Source organism: Macrobrachium nipponense, chromosome 20, assembly GCF_015104395.2.
Source record: "Macrobrachium nipponense isolate FS-2020 chromosome 20, ASM1510439v2, whole genome shotgun sequence".
NCBI lineage: Eukaryota > Metazoa > Arthropoda > Malacostraca > Decapoda > Palaemonidae > Macrobrachium > Macrobrachium nipponense.
In genome coordinates, this window is record NC_061089.1 from 65,939,411 (window position 1) to 65,958,374 (window position 18,964).

General features: G+C 35.5%; 1 protein-coding gene across 1 annotated transcript in view; it reads right to left on the minus strand.

Moving 5' to 3' along the window:
- Nucleotides 1-1,455: 1,455 nt before the first annotated feature.
- The window catches only part of LOC135220448 (sorting nexin-17-like), a 191,612-nt gene continuing 174,103 nt past the window's right edge, over nt 1,456-18,964 (minus strand). The window contains exon 12 of the mRNA XM_064257592.1: nt 1,456-12,357. Within this exon, the coding sequence (XP_064113662.1) occupies nt 12,332-12,357 (26 nt within the window). The 3' untranslated portion in view covers nt 1,456-12,331. The remainder of the gene's footprint in view (nt 12,358-18,964) is intronic.

Here is an 18,964-nt window from a genome sequence, read left to right on the forward strand (position 1 = left end):
ATATTTCAATTTATGGTGAATTTTTGAAAACAACTTTTTTTACGTTGGCGTGTTACGAATTCATGCATCATATTGTGATAATATTTTCTCTGTGATGCTTTGATCGTTTTACAATTTGTTATATACCAAAATTATCACAATTTAGTGTACAATACAACAGAAAAAAATAACTCATTAGCTTTAACCGTTTTGTTCACAGCGTGATTTGTATACAATTATATATGAATTTTTTTTTGCAGTCATATATTCCAATATTTATATATGATAATGATATTTTTTTCATTTCTGATGGTTGCATACTAAACTTCAGGTAATGACAAAAAAAAAGTACCCAAAAAATGAACTCTTAATCTTGAAAATTAAGCGTTCTGTGATTTGAAAAGAAATTTTTTTTCCGCTTTGCCGTTCACTCGCGAACGCCGCCGGCATACGGGACACTTTCGGAAATACCGGCTCGGCGTTTAAGGGCTAATAGAAGGAGAAGATATAAAACACCAAGAATATATGCAGAGACTTAGGCGATATGCAAGTCAAAACTCAACACCGGAAACATGATGAAAGCCATAACCATATGGGCCGTAGTAACAGTAATCAGATACGGCACAAGAGTTCAAAGGCTGAACTCTGCAGCATAGACCAGAAAACTATGAAACAAAAGACATTATACAAAGCACTACACCCAAGTGCAAAGACAGACAGACTATTCATAACACATAAGGAAGGAGGGAGAGTTCTACTAAGCTTAGAAGACTGAATCAACATCGAGAGCAGAGCACTGGGGCAATATCTGAAAACCAGTGACGACGAATTGCTAATGAGTGCATGGGAAGAAGGAGCAATAAGTAGATGAAGCCCTAGAAATATACAGACAGGAGAATGAAAAACAGAACAGAGGAAAGGCAGCAAACCAATGGATGGACAGCACATGAGGCAGACTAAAGAATTGGCCAGCAACGAAACACGGCAATGGCTACAGAGGGGAGAACTCAAGAAAGAAACAAAAGGATTGCTAACAGCAGCACAAGATCAGGCCTTAAAACCAGATATGTCCAAAGAACAATAAATGGAAATAACATCTCACCCATATGTAGTAGGAAGTGAAACATGAAAGATGAGACCATTAACCACATACTAAGCAAATGTCTGGCACTTGCACAGAAACAGTACAAAAACAGGCATGATTCAGTAGCAATTATTATAACTGTTATAACATACACTTAAAATACCAGTAAGACTTGGGTAAAAGACCCAACAAATGAATTTAACCATGAGAATTACCTAACCCACATCTCAAAAATACCGAGACTTCAGATTTGAATGCTTTGCAATTCATGTTTTTCCAGATTTGGAGCTACAAGAAGAAAACTTTTCACAGGTACAAATGGTAAGCAAACTTGATGTTAGGTTCTAAAATGCCCAAAAGGGTGGGTGATTAAGGAAAATGATAACACCAGGTACTATTTACAAGTTAACTTGATTATATTATTTTCTCTTTACAAAAATATTGAAAATTTCATATAATTGATTGACAGAATAACACTTGGAATGGTAAATAATAGCCTTAATACATTTTCTCAGTGAAATGATTATATAGACCAAAAGAGCTACATTAAAGACAACATTAATATGAAATACAAGGAAGCAATATATACCATAATATAACAAACAACATAATACAATAACTACTGTATAAGAATATTTCACAATAACAGGAACAAAATTCTCGTACCTTAAACTATAGAATTAAAAGTACAGCACAAAATTCTAGCAAAATCTTCCACGTGCAGATGACGCAATAAAGTACGTAATTTGGTGTGCATCACTCCAAATAAAATGATGAACACATTCCATAACAGATATAAACACAATGAACTAATTTTCAAGAAAATTCCTTTTAAAGCAAAATTAATTTTTGTGTACATGCTATCATTTGTATCACTGCTTCATTAATGAGTCTTCACAAATCCTACACTTTCCATTCCTAACTGACAATTAGAAGAGGGTCATCTGCTGGGTGGATGACAATAGGTCATATGTGCACCTTCAGACCTATGGTTCCACGTAGGCAAGAACCTAAACTCCTGTGTAATCTGGGTAAGACTGCGAGAAATTAGTGGAGTTAGGACTCAAGCATCATATATAAATGATGGGTTTGCAATAAAAAAAAATTAATTTTGTTTTTAAAGAAATCACTTTTGCTTGCTGTGCAAACCCACTATCTGTACTGTATCACTGGCTGAACTTCCACTGAGGAGGATGGCTCAAACAGATGAAAATAAATTCCTAGGCAGCAGATCTAGGATGGATTCAACTGTGAACTCATGCATTCGAGACTAGTAAAATACACAATGCTCTGAAGGGAAATTAGTTATGGTTGTAGAAGTAGAAACTCTCTGCATGTTGCAAAAGGAAAAAGAAAAAGCTTCATTTACAGATCATGAGGATTGGCTATGATGGCCAAATCCAGAGACAAAAGAGCATAGCCAAACTAAAGTATCACTCCAAAAGGCTAAGTATGGGTTAAATTAGTACCAGGTGCCCTTGGTACAAGGCTCCTCCTGCCAAACTCACCGAGGCAATCATGAAGCCTGACAATTCTATGGCTACTGAAGGATAGGGCATCAAAAAGTGTAGGAATGTTGAACTACTTGATACTGCCCATTGAAAACTTTGCTGTCCTAACCAAAGGTTTGATCAGTCACAGCCATCTTTATCCTGCAGGTTGCCTTGGGCATGAGACACAGTATACTGTTTCATCCTTAATGCTAGATACCCCTGGAGGGAAGCCAGAAAATTGCTTGCTCCAATTCCTGAAGAGATGTCTTCTGGGCAACCTCCTATCTGCCCATCAACCAACTGTGAAGAGGGAAGGCTGAAGACTAGTCACTGGCTTCCTATCCAAACCAATGACCTTCTCTGAGGCAAGGGAATGCTGTAGACTAATCACTGGCCTTTTGTCCAAACCACTGACCTTCTTTCAAGGGGATGCTACAGACTACTCACTGGCTTCCTATCCAAGCCACTGACCACCTCTACAAAGAGAGAGGGCTGAAGACCTGGGAAGGGCACAGTTTGATGAAGAAAAGTCACTGATCTGTCCAAACCATTGACCATTCTGCAAAGAGGGAAGGTTGAACATCTGAAAGGGCATCCACTGCAGATGAAGAACTGCAGCTCTCCTTTAAGCAGGGCTCGTCTCAAAGATTGTGACACTAGGTTGATCAATTTACAAGCTGTTGGGTTGCTGCTATCCCTGAGAATGACAGAATAACTGTCTGGGCAAGAAATTGCCAAGGGTAACAGCCTGACCATCAATCCAAAGTGTGAATTTCTCCTAGAGGAGAGAATCCTCCATTTGTATCTTTTACTACACTGCTAGTAGAGGTGATGACCAAAGACAAGGAAGTCTCAGAGCTCTGGATGCAAAATGGTGTCATGACAGTTGTGCTGGCCAGAAATCACTGAATTAATCCTTAGTCAGATGCCCAACTAGGAAGAGTAAGAAGGGGGTGAAACATCCCTCAGTGGGGTAATACCGATTGCCAAAAATGTGTAATGAAACAGAAAACATCTGAAATCATTTACTATTAATAAAATTGACTTCAAATATGTGCAAAAGCTAAAGCACATAGCAGAAAAGAAAATAAGGTTGCAAAAATTAATTTGAAATAATGGGGACATATAAATTAAAGCTAAAATCAGCTGCAAGTCTGAGAGATTTGATGACAACAAGGCAGACATGAGAAATGAGGTTCTTACCTAAAAGGAACTATTGGTCAAAGGGCATGCATGCAACATGCTAACCACCATCCAGCAAAAAACCTTCTAAATTTTAATCAAGAATTGGGTGTCCAAGATTCATGAAGGCTAATGAATGAGGCAATGATACACATAATGGGTTTGTACAGAAAACTCTGCATCTTGGTATACATAAGACTAGTCATACAGAAAAGGACTAGAGATGTACTGATCACACTTTCCAATACTTGATGCACACAAATACCTTCCTAAATATCTACTCATTCATATATGAAGGAAAAGAAGTTTCATGTACTAAGTATGAGAAAGTCTATCACATGAGAGGCAAACAAATGCATAAATGATGGTAAGTCCTCTTCCTTTAAATCATGAGATACGTTACAACTACAATCATGGTTTCACCACCTGGGGATACAAAGGCTTTGTAAAGGGCAATTCAGTCTTTCAAAATCCCATAACTGTTTCCTTTTCGACCTAGTAACTTCAAACTAGAAAACAAAAGCTGAAAATTGTATACAAATTAAATTTACTGAAATTTCTGTGCATTTACTTCAATCCCCCTTAAAAATGGTGGCATAGTATCTGCATTTTACCTCAGATATTCAAAATGTATTAAAAATATATGGATAACTAACTTAGTTATTTAAACATATCAAGGAAACAATAAAGGTAACTTTCCAGGAATTCACACACAACTTCTATTTCTTTCTATCTTTTCTTAGTGCTAATTCATGAGCAGTAAAGTATTGGCACTAAAATGCTAACTTCCCTTGGCACCAACACTAACCCCACAGCCTACACAGTAATTCTGCAGACACCAATCAAAACCAAGAGCTGTTCTACATAAATTCTCCTGAAGCAGTATATCACTTACACCTCTTTGTTATTTTGCCTTTTCAAAAGGTCTTCATAACAATTATATCTTGCATTTTTAAATAACTACTGTACTGACTGAAATGATTTCTAGTTTCCCTCGTATGAAAAGAAGCTATACCCTACCAAATATCATTGTCTTCTGTCTGTATACATATTTTTTGCACAATAGCTTGTGCACAGACACATTGGACATTTTTTTTTAAATCCCTTTCAGTTGCATTTACCCACTACATCACACTAATGAACACTGCCTAAGAAGGCCATATTTATCATAAAGATAAAGCTACCAATGTTTCATGTCAGAATTTTTTTTGCCCGACAATCAGACTTATCTGCCCGCCCTTGTTCCAGTTTTAGAAGAATTAGTGATATGTACGGTAGAAAAGTATGAAAATCAGACACCTTTAAAGGAAGTCCCTGATCTAACATCATCCAAGGGATTGTCATTTGCTAGAAAACTTGAAGATACCTTCCAGAAGGTAATTTGCAGATCACTGTACAACGGTTGCAGAAAGAATCTAGTCACTAAAACACTGTATTCTTAATGTTGGGGGAGGTAAAATGTTTTCTTAGCTTCTCAAACACATTTTAAAACATTTCCCTAACACAGTGATCATATTGTGCAATACAACTTGATCAAATTTTACCAAAAAAGTGTATAAAATTTCACCACGACTATGTAGGGACCTTATAATCTCTTTTCACGTACTTGCTTTCCAGTCAGTACCTCAATTTATGCATATATTGAAATGGCTGCATATCTAAATACTTATCTCAGTTGTAAAATAAGTCTTTTTCCAATTCTGGCCATTAAAAGTATACACAAAGCAAATCCAGATAGAAAGTGGTAATAATATGAGCTAAAATTCTGTCCAAAGAATATATAAAATCTGCCTACCTAAAAGTTATTTCCAACATTATGATTAAAAACAATACAGAGGGAGATTAATCATAAGTCTAAACCATAAAAAAGTATAATTCTATCACATGCAAGTACGTACTGAGTTAATTTTTCCTTTCTTGGATGGCAACCAAACTCAGTACAAATCAAAAGTTACTCTTACTGTTGCATTTGTCACTCTATTACTGTATGTATGTCTCCACATTACATAAATTTATTCTTCCTACTAGCCATTAATCTCAAGATTGTATGCTCCCTATACTCTTCATATTGTATACAACCTGCAAGCAAAACCACTGAAACTACAAACTTGAGGGTCAACTGGTTTCACCAAACTTTCCTGTCCTTTGCTTCCAAACCTTGGAAAACTCTGCCTTACTCTGTATTTTCTAGGTAATTAACATGACTGCACTTATTTTCCTAGCAAGGACCAAGATTAGGTTAGATAGCTATGCCATCCAAGTCTCTTCATCATTACAACCTAGATAGTCTGTCCTTATTACTATTCATCTTGATACAATTCCTATATTGTAAGAAGCCACCCTTTTTGAATGCTTACTTTTTAATGATAATATGTCTCCTCTCCCACTTATTTTGTATGTCATAACTGATCCCAGAAATGCTTAGGTTGCTCTTTCTCATTCTTTCAATGCAAACTCACGCCCTATTCAGTATTTTTATTCTTGCAATCTTAAAATTTATTGACAAAATTGAAACTTCACCTAACAGAATAGAGCACATTACCTTCTTTTCTCATTAAAGGTAAAACTAGCCATCTTATGAACAAAAATAAATTATATACATAAAAATAACTATAAAATATTGCATCCAACTTAGAATAACAACATACTAATTTACAAAACTATAAATACTACCTCTCAAAATAACATGACCAGAGCTTAACTGATTGCCATCCTATTCTAACATGTTAGAAAACAAGTCCAACCAAGCCAACTATTTCCACAACACATTAAATTATCTTATGTCTTAAGAAAAAAACATTTAACTGAAGATTAAATACAGTTCTCACACTGCAAATAAATAAAACACAGAATGGCTTCTTTAGAGGGAATAAAACATTAAAATGAAGGTATTTTAATACAAAATACATAGCAGGATTTAATATCACAAGATTCCTGCTATCAAGAGTCAAATGACCTAGGCAAGCAAAAATAGGCTAAAAGTATTTCCAAATCATTAGCAAACTCCTCATTTAAGACATCCGAACAGGTTATAAACATGATGGATCACAAAAACTGTAGCAATCAGAGGGGAGGTTGCCAACAGCATTAACAAAATCAAAATAACTGCTTTTGTTGAACCAATCAACTGGACTTAATAAATGGAACTCTCTTAGGAACCAATAGGTAGACAATTTACAAAAAATGAATCTAGATCCAAAGCATATCTCCAAGGGCAGTATTTTACAAATCCCAAGTACTTTCGTATACTACCTCTAGTACTTTTACAACGCTCTTTTTCAAGGTCCTCTTACTGCTCAGCAATTGAACTAATTCCAAACTGTTTATAAGCAATGGTCAAAAACAACTAACATCACTACACAGATCTCAGTTCACGCAAATTTACCTAGTGTTGGCACTTGGAATGCTTCCATTGAATGAAAGCTTAAAAATTCTGTATTAAGTCTTACCATAATTGTAATTTTCAGTGCATTATAATGTCTAAGCTTACCTAAAATGGTAAACTTTCACAGGCATCCCAAATTTGCTAAATCTTCTAAACATCTCTTAAAAAAAAGTTTAAAATATAACAAAGCACCCATTTTCCTAACTGCACTACTTAATGATTACTAATCCCCTTAAAACCTCTTACTTATAAAAATATCTGAGCATGATCAATCACAATATTACAAATATATTTTGTAATATTTTGTAAGGAACCTAAAATAAATATAAAAAAGGGTATCAGTACATAAAATCCAGTCCTCACAACAAAAAATAAATGAGCAATCAAAGTACAAAAACCTAAATGTAACTACTGAACTCATCAAAGGTTGTAGTACAAACTTTTAAAGATACATTGGCCCACTAGTTGCAATGCTTTTTGCTTATTTATCTTCATTTATTCCCTTTGGTATCTTCCTGCCTACAACAGCTATTCAACTTCTTCAACTTTCCCTAGCTCAAATTTTCAGCTTTCATTTAAGAGGATACATCCTTTGGATTTGAAAACTAGTAATGAAACTAATTAAAAGTTATAGAACCCCAGGATATGGGGCCAAATCATCATTATTATTACATGTCATCCACAATATTGGTATATTAAGATTTCCATATGGAAGGAATAGACAGAAGCCTCTGAATGACTACCATACAAGAGATGGGTTTCACTGTTAGACACATGGAATTTTAAAAAATATTTTTCCATATGAATCTTGCAATACACTTAAGTTTTCTTTGGTAATGAAATATGATTGTAGCAATATTCTTTATCATGAGGCTAGAAAAGGACTTCAAGAAACTCCAAAGGTTACAAAAGTTATATAGTAAGTCTCTTGTGCAACTTGAACTTTGACGTAGTTAAAAATGAATCCGTCCCCCATTAAAAATGCTTACCTATATGCGAGATTCAACATACTTGAAATTAGGCATACTATTAACATTTAATAAACTATGGATTAGTCTAAGTGGATGTTAGTGTTAGTGGAATAATGAAGTTTAAGATTACATACTGATAATATTGTGTAGTTAACGTAAATTAATAAATATAGTGAATATACATGAGGATGAATATGTGAAATTATCCAACATTAATCCTGAAATTAGTCAGGAATATTAAAAGTAATATTAAAGTTAATAAATAATAAAATCATAATTTTGGCACTACCATCATGGGGGAACCAGTACACGCCGCCACCTACTTTTCAGGATATTTATAATGTTAGATACGTATTACTAAAGACCTGACAATGATGGACTTGGATCACCTGCCCAGGACCTCTACTTGGTCAGTACCTCATAGGAAAAATGAATTGTAACTGATGCCCCCTCTAGTAAATAACCCATGACCTTCATACCCTAAAATGGCTTGTACCCTTTCTCCTGTATGCACTCACTTTCCCATCCCTTCAGCTTAGATCTCTTACTGACTTTTCCCTCATGAATACTACATTCATACTTGTGTGCTGTCAAAATTTCAAGTAATATCTCATTAATGTACAATAAGAAAACTACATCATTTTGAGATGTACTCATAAAAAAATGTTCTTACTTTGGTCAACAAAAGACTTTCCTTTAACAAGAAATTCACATTGCTTATGCTTACTTCTTGATTAATCATGGCTTACATTTCTAGCTGAATATTCATGCTACGTTTCTCCAGCACAGCTGGTTATTTTGTTCTTTAATATAAGATCACTAACATCTGAACTCTTCAAGCCACAGGCTAAGAAAGGATGAAGGTCAACTTAAGCTGGATATGACAACCTTCTGCTAGAAGTAGTATCAGTCATAATTCAGGATGCCCATGAGGTTCATGCAATCTAGTAACTACTAAATAAGATCTAATCTTTGTTCCTAAGAACAAACCCTTTGGGCCAGCCCTATGGGAGTTGTAAACTTTTTGACTTGTTGGTCTAGATAAAATAATCATAATATACTACAAAGCTGTCTGGTCTACCCCATCACTTGTTAGATCAAGAATACTATCTATTCAAGTAAACAGTTTAGTGAAAGGAATCAATACACAATTGTTTCCTTCCATAAACTGATTGACACCTCATAAAAGAGAACCAGTATTCTAGGACTCAAGTAAAATTTTCATTTAATTCAAGGTAAAATTTTATTGAATGCTTTTCTGTGTTTGCTTTTGCCTTGCTTTATGTATCTAATTTTTCTACTTTTTGAACTTTTCACTCTGACCATACTTACAAGTTTTATTACTTATATTTTACTTAATTTTATTGGTATATTATTCTTGGTAGTCATTAATTAAACTGCATTAAGCTGTTCCCATCATTTTCTGCTGATTTCATATTATACCTTCTATTCTCGACCTAAGCTTTTACTTTCCTTTGAATTTTTTATTTTTATTTTCTTTCAATTTTCATGATCTTTTTCTTCTATAATGAAAAGGCATGCATTCATAAAATAAAAATAAAACTATAATTTATATATTCTAAAGCTAGATTAACCCTTAAACGCCAAAGCAGTATTTTAAAAATCGTCTCCCGTATGCTGGCGGCGTTCATGAGTGAGCGCCGAAGCGGAAAAAAGTTTTTTTTTTTAAATCACAGCACGCTTAGTTTTCAAGATTAAGAGTTCATTTTTGGCTCCTTTTTTTGTCATTGCCTGAAGTTTAGTATGCAACCATCAGAAATGAAAAAAATATTATTATCATATATAAATATTGGGATATATGACAGCACGAAAAAAAAATTTCATATATAATTGTATACAAATCGCACTGTGAGCAAAACGGTTAAATCTAACGAGTTAATTTTTTTCGTTGTATTATACACTAAAGTGCAATCATTTTGGTATATAACACATTGTAACACATTGATCAAGGCAACACAGAAAATATTATCACAAAATGATGCATGAATTTGTAACGTGTGGACGTAAAAAAACAACTTTTAGAAAATTCACCATAAATCGGAATATTGTGCTGGAGACTTCCCGTTTGTTGCAAAATGAAGGTAATTGATTGAATATTACTAGACTGTAAGTTTTGTAGCTTAAAATTGCAGTTTTCGACCATTTCAGTCAAGTTAAAGTTGACCGAAGGTCAAATTTTTTCTATTTATTGTTATTTATATGAAAATATTTCAAAACTGATAAAAGCTACAACCATAGGTTGTTTATTGTTGTATTCTACATTAAATTGCGCACATTTTCATATGTAAAACTTTATGTAACAGCTAATTTAAAATGGTGCAAACATTACGACAATCGGACAAAAAATGTCTGATTTTTTCGGAAGAGTTACCGCGTGGACGTAAGGAAAATGTTTTTTTTCATAAATTCACCATAAATCGAAATATTGTGCTAGAGACTTCAAATTTGTTGCTAAAATAAAGGTAAATGATTGAATATTATTAGAATGTAAGAGTTTTAGCTTACAATTGCGTTTTTTGACCATTTTGGTCGAGTGAAAGTTGATCGAAGGTTTATATTTTGGCACTTATTATTTATATGAAAATATTTCAAAACTGATATGAGCTATAACCATGGGTTGTTTTTGGTAGTATTATACATGAAATTGCACACATTTCCATATATAAAACTTAATGTAACGGCTAATTTAAAATGGTGCAAACACTACGACAATCGGACAAAAAAATTTATGATTTTTTCGGAAGAGTTACTGCGTGGATGTAAGGAAAAAGATTTTTCATAAATTCACCATAAATCAAAATATTGTGCTAGAGACTTCCAATTTGTTGCTAAATGAAGGTAAATGATTGAATATTACTAGAATATAAGAGTTTTAGCTTACAATTGCGTTTTTCGACCATTTCGGTAGAGTCAAAATTGACCGAAGGTTGAAATTTTAGCACTTATCATTATTTATATGAAAATATTTCAAAACTGATAAAAGCTACAACCATGAGTTGTTTTTAGTTGTATTCTACATGAAATTGTGCAAATTTTCATATATAATACTCCATGTAATGGCTAATATAAAATGGTGCAAAATTTATGTCAATGTGACGAAATAATTTCTGAAATGTGTCGCTGATACTTTTTAGTGTGAGAAGAAAGAAATTCGCGCTTGCACGCCTGGGTAACGATTGTAAACAAAACAACGCCTTGATCCGTGAGCTCCCAGCATCCCCCAAGGCGCGTGATTCAAAAGTTTTTGCCTAGTAGGCCTATCACTATTTTTCCGCAAATTTAAAAAAAAACATTTTTATATCGATGTACCATACGTCCAATTGGCACCCAACAGACAATTCATATTGACGTTTAATACGTCCAATCGGCGTTAAAGGGTTAATTGTCCACTATCTTCCATTTCTGTGTAATAAAAATGCAATTATGCACATATAAATAATAGTTTTACCATTGATGTATGTCAGAATATACACAATCAATACATACAGTGCTCTGATTGTGGATGGATGGATGTGATTGTGTCAGTCGTCATAGGAATGACTATAGCACTTGAAATAGAAATTATTTATAAGAAAATTTCCCTACATTTCCCCATACATGTTAATCACTTAGATAAAAGCTCCTTCCCTTAAAAAAAAAACACACACACACATAAATCCTTTTCACGATTTTTAATACATACAAGAATTTGTTCTATTTCAACTAAGATACTCATCCTTATTTACACCAATTTTTCCTTCAGTCATAATAAGAATTACACATAGCAAGGCAAATTGTACATAAAGATTCCATTCCAAATATTTGAATCCCATCCTACTTTTTCATCTGCAATGAGTAGTCCTAGAATCTTGGCTTGATGTAAGACAATATTAAGTATTAGTGATACATATTGCATGTGTCTCAAAAATGGCTTAGTGTGTTCTGTTACCCAAGGAGCAATTATATTTTTGTCATTTGCAATTATTTGCCTCAGAAAGATAGACATAAAGGAATTAAGAAAATCATCTCATAAATCAACACCATCCCTATTGCTACAAGGCTATGCAAAATATAACCACTTTGTTGACCCTTAATCAAATAAAGTCTGTAGATACTCTACATGTCCATTTTTTGTGTTTCATCTTAAATTTATACAAACTCTTGATACAAAGGTTCTCGTCATTTGGCGATTCATTTACATACTGCATATGTTACAACTCCTTACCTTTATGAAGTTCTAGCAGTCTCTCACTTGCAAGACACCTATAAATAAAAAGGGTCTTCAAAGAAATCTGTAACAACTTTACTTATTGCATGATACTACTACATACTTTTGGCAAGGAATCAATTAGGTTTAAGAAAAAATTAAGAGAAAATGTCAAATTAAAAGCAATGCAAAAGAATAATGTATCCTCAAGAAAAAGCAAAATTCTAATATGAAAGAAGGTCTACAAAGAAATCTGTAATAACTTTACTAACTGCATGGTATTATAGCATAACTTATGACTGTGAATTACTTAGGTAGAAGAAAAAATTAAGAGAAATATAACAGAATAATGTATTCTCAAAAAAAAAATCCAATATAAATTTCATTAAGGAAATAATAACAAAATAAGAAAAAACAAATCAAATGCTTTTATAATACAAAAAATGTTTTTCAAGCAAAGATATTAAGTCATACAATGTCTTACTGTACAGGCTAATTCCACCTTCACCATCATCCTGAACAGAATGAACTAATTCACTGTAGTACCCAAGCTCCTACTGCCACTTTGCATCTATAATTAATTATGGCACCCTACTGGGAACTGAATGAGTTAGGGTATGGAAGGAAACATCCTATGATTAATAAGTTTGTATGAAAAACATGTTTTTCTGTTACACAAACATTACCTTTTTGCAACTCATTAATCATTCCATCATTGAATTCATAATCAGAATGGAGAATGAGAAAAATGCTTTTCCTCACACACCAGTTCCATGATCTAGGGGGCAGTCTCCTCGTTCTATGAGTTTTCTTCAAAGAAGTTTGGTCTAAAAAGGGGCATTCCAGTATATGCTTCAGGATGGCCAGGCCAAAGAATAGAACAATGGTTTGTATTCAGCAGAAGGATAGGATTTATAAGCCAAGTACTCACCTTGATCAGGCTGAAGGAAGGAAATGAAAAGAATTCCATTCTGGGCCATCCTATACTTGGAATACCGCATCTTAAGCCCAAACCACTGGATTGGGCTGCTAGGAGCAATAAAACAGGCTTTGATCAATGAAAAACCTATTTTTGGTAGTCATGTTGAGTCCTCAAAGGAGTTACCCTCCATGGTGTCCCAGCAGCCCACAGTGACTAGACTGATATCACAGAAGTATCTTTAAGCCTGGTCTTGTGTTGTAATGATAAACACTATGAGATGTGATTGAGTATAATGTACTTAAAGACAAGAGGGTATTTTGTTGTCTTCAACGAAGCTGTACCCAGTTTTCCTACGTCAAAAACTGCAGAAGTGACTATTACGCATGAGTGTTAGCCATCTTGTTTTACGATCAAGCTAGTAAACAGACCAAGAACCATTAATCACCTGTTGGTCAATGCAGGATGAGCCTTTGCCCAAATCCCATGCTTTTTCATCAGGGAAGGGGGTTTTGAGGACTCAACAGCGACCACCAAAAATAGTTTTTTCCTATGTCAAAACCTGTTTTTTTAATAGCATAGTCGCTGTTTCGTCCTAAATAGGGCATTGCAAAGAAATTGACTGGTGATAAAAACCTTAAGCTCCCAAAATTTCAGTCCCAACAACCCTTAAAATAAAAATAAATAATTTCTGGCCCAAGGTCAAGCCAGAAGTTTTGGTAACAAAAAACAAGAAACTAAGCAAGAACTCATGTTTTTAATGTGAAGTTCTGTAGTGACTTACCTATGTATGCTGGGTATAACTGCGGTCTTGTCACACCTTTCCCAAGTGATAGTCAGCATACCCAGCCGTTAGGAATCCCTGGTTTTCCGCTGTAGCGCCTATGGGGTCAGGACTAACCATACCACCTACTGATACACAGTGTAGTCCAATTTTTTCAAGCTCGTGGCTTTAGTGTTTCAAGAATACCGTATCTGATGACAACCCTGTACATTCAAAGTCCTCTTCAAAAGACATTTCTGAAGAAGGTCAACTATGTACTTAATTTCCCAATAGTATGTGACCTAGGAAAGGAGTGTGGTTTGCCTTTTTAATGAGGAACAGTAAAATTATTCTTAGCCCTTGCAGAGAGAGCAGTTTATTCGAGCTATGGTGTAGGAAAATTGGACCTTCTGGGATGTTTGCTGTGACCCCTAGGTAAACCTTGAGTGCCTGAACTGGGCATAATGTTTTCTGTTAAATTGAGTTTTCTTTAAAGAACAGGAAGTTTCCTTCCATTCTTCACCAGGAATGATGGACCAGGGGACAATAATAATTGATTATCAGCAGTTTGTGTAATATGTCGTCCCTATGTAAGACAGCCCAATTCACTAATACGGGCTCCTGATGCTAATGCAACCAAGAAGATTGCCTTTTGTAGCATGTGAGTTGCTGCTGTATTGGGTTTGCAGAATTGCAGGGTACATAACAGTCTAAGTATCTTGTTCCAGGGACCAAGTAATTGGAAGTCTTTGGGAATGGGTCTTTGTAGACCAAAAGATAACAGAAGGGAAGTGACAACTTCTATGCTGGGGTCAACCCTAAAGCGAGGGTTCCGTTAACGCTGCCTTGTATGCCATGATTGTTGTAATCACAAGATGTTTGCCTTCAAGGAGGTATATAGGAAAATTCAAGTGTTTCTATAGAAATCTTGACTGGGCTCTCAGTATGGATATAATCTAATCATATCTTCCATAAGGACTGGTACTGCTGGGTAGATGATAGTTATTTAGCAATGCTGGGTGAGTAATTTTCAGATAGATGACATTTAAAAAATCCACACATGAAGATCTCGGTTCAGAGAGGAGGATGTGTAAATGTCTTTTCCTCCTACTTTCTGGGATAGCACAGTGGACAATAGTGGAATTGATCTTTTTGTTCGTTGTTGAAGTAGTAGGAATCAATGCCTATTTGGCCAGTTTGAGGCTATTAGGTAGGCTGTTCCTTGGAAAGTTAAAAGTTTGTTCAAAACCTTAGAAATCTGGGACAATGGTGGAAAAAGATATATGGTCTTTCACTTATTCCAGTCTTGTAGGAAGGCATCTCTTACTGTTGCTTGACTGTCCAAATTCTGTGACACATATACTGGGAGTTTTGATTCTCGTATGTGGCGAACAAGTCCACTTCCAGTTGTGTAAGTAAGTTGACTATTGTTTGAAGAGTGGTTGTCCAATGTCCACTCTGTTGAGGCTGTCATTTTCCTTGATAAAGAGTATGCTATTACATCGACAGACCTCTTGAGGTGAATTACAGACAGGTGCCACTTCTTTGCTTGTGCCATCTGAAGGATGGCTAACATTATCATATTGAGAGGAGGTGAGCGTGATCCCAATTTCTCGATACAGGACACTGTAGTCGTGTACAACTCTAGACCCAACAGAATATGTCTCTTCCAGGGGTTTGAGTTTTTTATACAAATAGATACCAATCAGCTCCTGAAATTGATACAACAATTCTTCAGAGTAGCTGTCCACCTCCCTGCCACCTGACAATCCTCCCTAACCTGTCAACGAGGCATCTGTGTGGTGTCACTCTTACAGATATAAGTCAGGGTGGCCTGTTTTGCTAGAGATTCTTTCTGGGTTCAAGGCCAAAGTATCTCCTCAACTTTCTGATTCTTTTTGTGAGATTTGTCTCACATCTTTTTTTTTTTTTTATTGCGTGAGACAATAAAAAATTTGTTCACATTTTTAAATTGCGATCCGAGTATTGGATCTATTGCTGATGCAAACTGCAGCAGACCCATGATACGTTTTAACAGCTGTCTGGAAACACTGGGCTGTGTCAGGAACCTTTTGAGATTTTTCCTTATTCTGTTCTGAGTTTTGATGGGGATGGTCAAAGGCCATGAATAGTACACTAACACAGTCTCAGCCACTGTAAACGTCTACTGGGCGTGAGGTGGGATTTTTTCCAATTTATTATACCTTTTGACTCGAGTCTGTTCACCACTGCTCTCAAGTTTTTCAAGCACCGTTTTCTTGTAGACCCCCAGATTAACCAGTCTTCTAGGTAAGCTATTAGTTGTATTCCTTCTTTCCTGCTCTCAGACAACTACTGTTACTAATTTTGCAAAGATTCCTGGGGCAATATTTACCCCAAAAAGCATGACTTTGAACCTGTATGTATTTTTCCCAATCCGGAACCCTAGGAAGAGGCGGCAACAGGGACATGCTAGTGTGCATCTTTCAGGTCTATAGAAACTGTTCAGGCCCATTTTGGAATGACTGAATGTACTTGGGCAACGGTAGTCATCCGAAACATTGGGCAAAAATGTACTTGATCAACGTCAATAGGTTGAGGTTCACTCTTCGTTCAGAGGAATCTTTTTTGGGAATACTGAAGAGATGAGCTTGGTGGTGAATATATGCATGTTTCTCTATGGCTCCCTTTAACAAGGACTTCTGTACATACTCTTCTGGAGAGGGGTCTGGTTTTTAAAAGAACTCCCCAGCCCGTTGACAATAATGACGTCCCCCAAGGAGAAGTCTTTCATTCTTTGTGATGCCTTTGAAGCCGAGCCCCCGACCAAACAATTCCTATTGGTATCCCTCGACCCTCCCTCCCCTTCTTCCTCTACCTTTGCCCTTGAATGGCATTCCAAGAGTTGCTTTTCCTTTTCCTTTATATGACAGTTTTTGCACCGTGACAAAGATGTACTCTCTTCTGTGCTGGTTGTTGTCCCTTTGAAGGGAATTGTCCCTTCTGACTACCTACCTGTTTATAAGGAAAACTTTTGGAGGTGGAGGTGACTGAAGGCTTTTGATCAAAGCAAGCCTTTTTTGTTTTGGGTAAGGGGAAACTTCAGGTTTTTTTCTGAATTCTTTTTCCAAAAGAGCATACACAGTATAATTTTGTTGGTGTGCTTGCTCTTTGACTTGAATCACAACAGAATCCTCAAACAGGTCCCCACAGAAGGGGTTAGACTGTAGTAAAGCAGGCATGTTGGGAAGTTTTCCAGCGTCTTCATTCGCGCTTTTATGTGCCAGTCTAAAAAGTCAGAGTGCTTCCCATAAGGTTCTCATGAGGCTTTTAGCCATGACAGCAAAAATTGTCCTGGATTCTTCTGGAAGTCTTTTGGTGGCAACTTCTAGCAAGGTGGAAGTGGTTAAGAGACTAAGGAGGTGGGCCCTAGCACAAAAGTCTGCTGCAGATGTCTCATCTGATATTCTGCTCATAGCAGTACCAAATTGCTGAGTTGCAATATCTAAGGGAAGCTTTTCCCCTGTCAAAAGGATGTTAAAGAGTTACCCATTCTTTAGTGGAATTTTTTTAAACCAGGAGAACTGAAGTAAATGGTTTTAGCTCTGCCATTGGTTCCCATTTTCTTGTTATTATATAATTCTGAAAGTCTGCCTTCATATGTTTAATTATTTTAAAAGTAAAGGGGCAGAAAGCTGGGAGTACATGATGACCAAGTCAAGTTTTATTCATAATGGGAGGATAGATCTTTTTTCCATTTACCTGGTAAAGAGGTCATCTATAGCTCTCTCAGTGTTATATTTCCAGGTAAGAGAATTGTTTGCTTTTGAGGTTTCTCCATGGCTATGTGGAATTTTTATTCTAATTATTATACCACTCACACTAGTTTATGAAATACCTACCGTATATACTCGCATAACGCGCGATCTCGCATATACGCGACCCCAAAATTTTCACCCTCAAAAAATTATTTTATTACGTATCATGCAAGTTAAATTTGAGACCAAAATTTAACAATAGGCTAACCTCTTTTCCTCCTCTTTATCTATTCCATTTTTTAGTTAGGCTAATCCCTTTTCCTTCATTTCTTAATCTATCCCATCTTCTAGTTAAGTTTAAAAAAGTAAAAGAGAATGCAAAGAGTATTGGTAGTAATGATACACTTATTTGGAAAATGCATACAGCCAGAAACAGCTGATTTGCTGTGAACAACCAATCCGATAAAAACAGCCTTTTTGCTTGCATTTCAATCATCATACGATAGTAAAAAATTACCATAGTTACGTTACAAATGACTTTAATGAGAATAGGACTGATATATTTTTACATTACAGGTAGTAGTCGACTTACTACCACAATTGGTTACGAACAACCAGTCATAAATCGATTTGGACGCAAGTCGACCCATGTTAATGTACCGTATTGTACTGGCGTAGCCTACCTAGGGTAATCAGTACGTACCATCTTTACATATAAGGTAGCCTAGCCTACACTTCACAGCATACTTTGTACATATATGGCATACTAATTATTAAATTCAGCTAATTCTCTAGGTTTAATGCATTGGCCTAGGATGATTCAGTTCAGTACAGAGAGAAACTGAATAACATTTAACAATTTAGCCTCGCCAATACAACGATGATGATATCGTGGTACATAGATCGTATATATAGGAATACAGTAGCCTAGCCTTCAGTATACTGAATACTACATATACGATATAATTTAGTAATTTATTAATAAAAGCCAATTTTGGAGTTTCAATGGATTCTGACTATCAGAAAAAACGGGAATCAGATTCGGACTGACATTAGCATACCTAGGTAATTGAGCGATGTCAGGCTGCTGACAGCTACGTACATTTACGAAATAAATACACAATGAATATGCATCTTTTCAGATTCTTTGAAAAAGTTATACATTACAGTATCCAATAATATTGTATGTATTCTCATATTTTGGTATCATAAAATACTAACAAAGTGGTCAGTGTTTTGTTTGG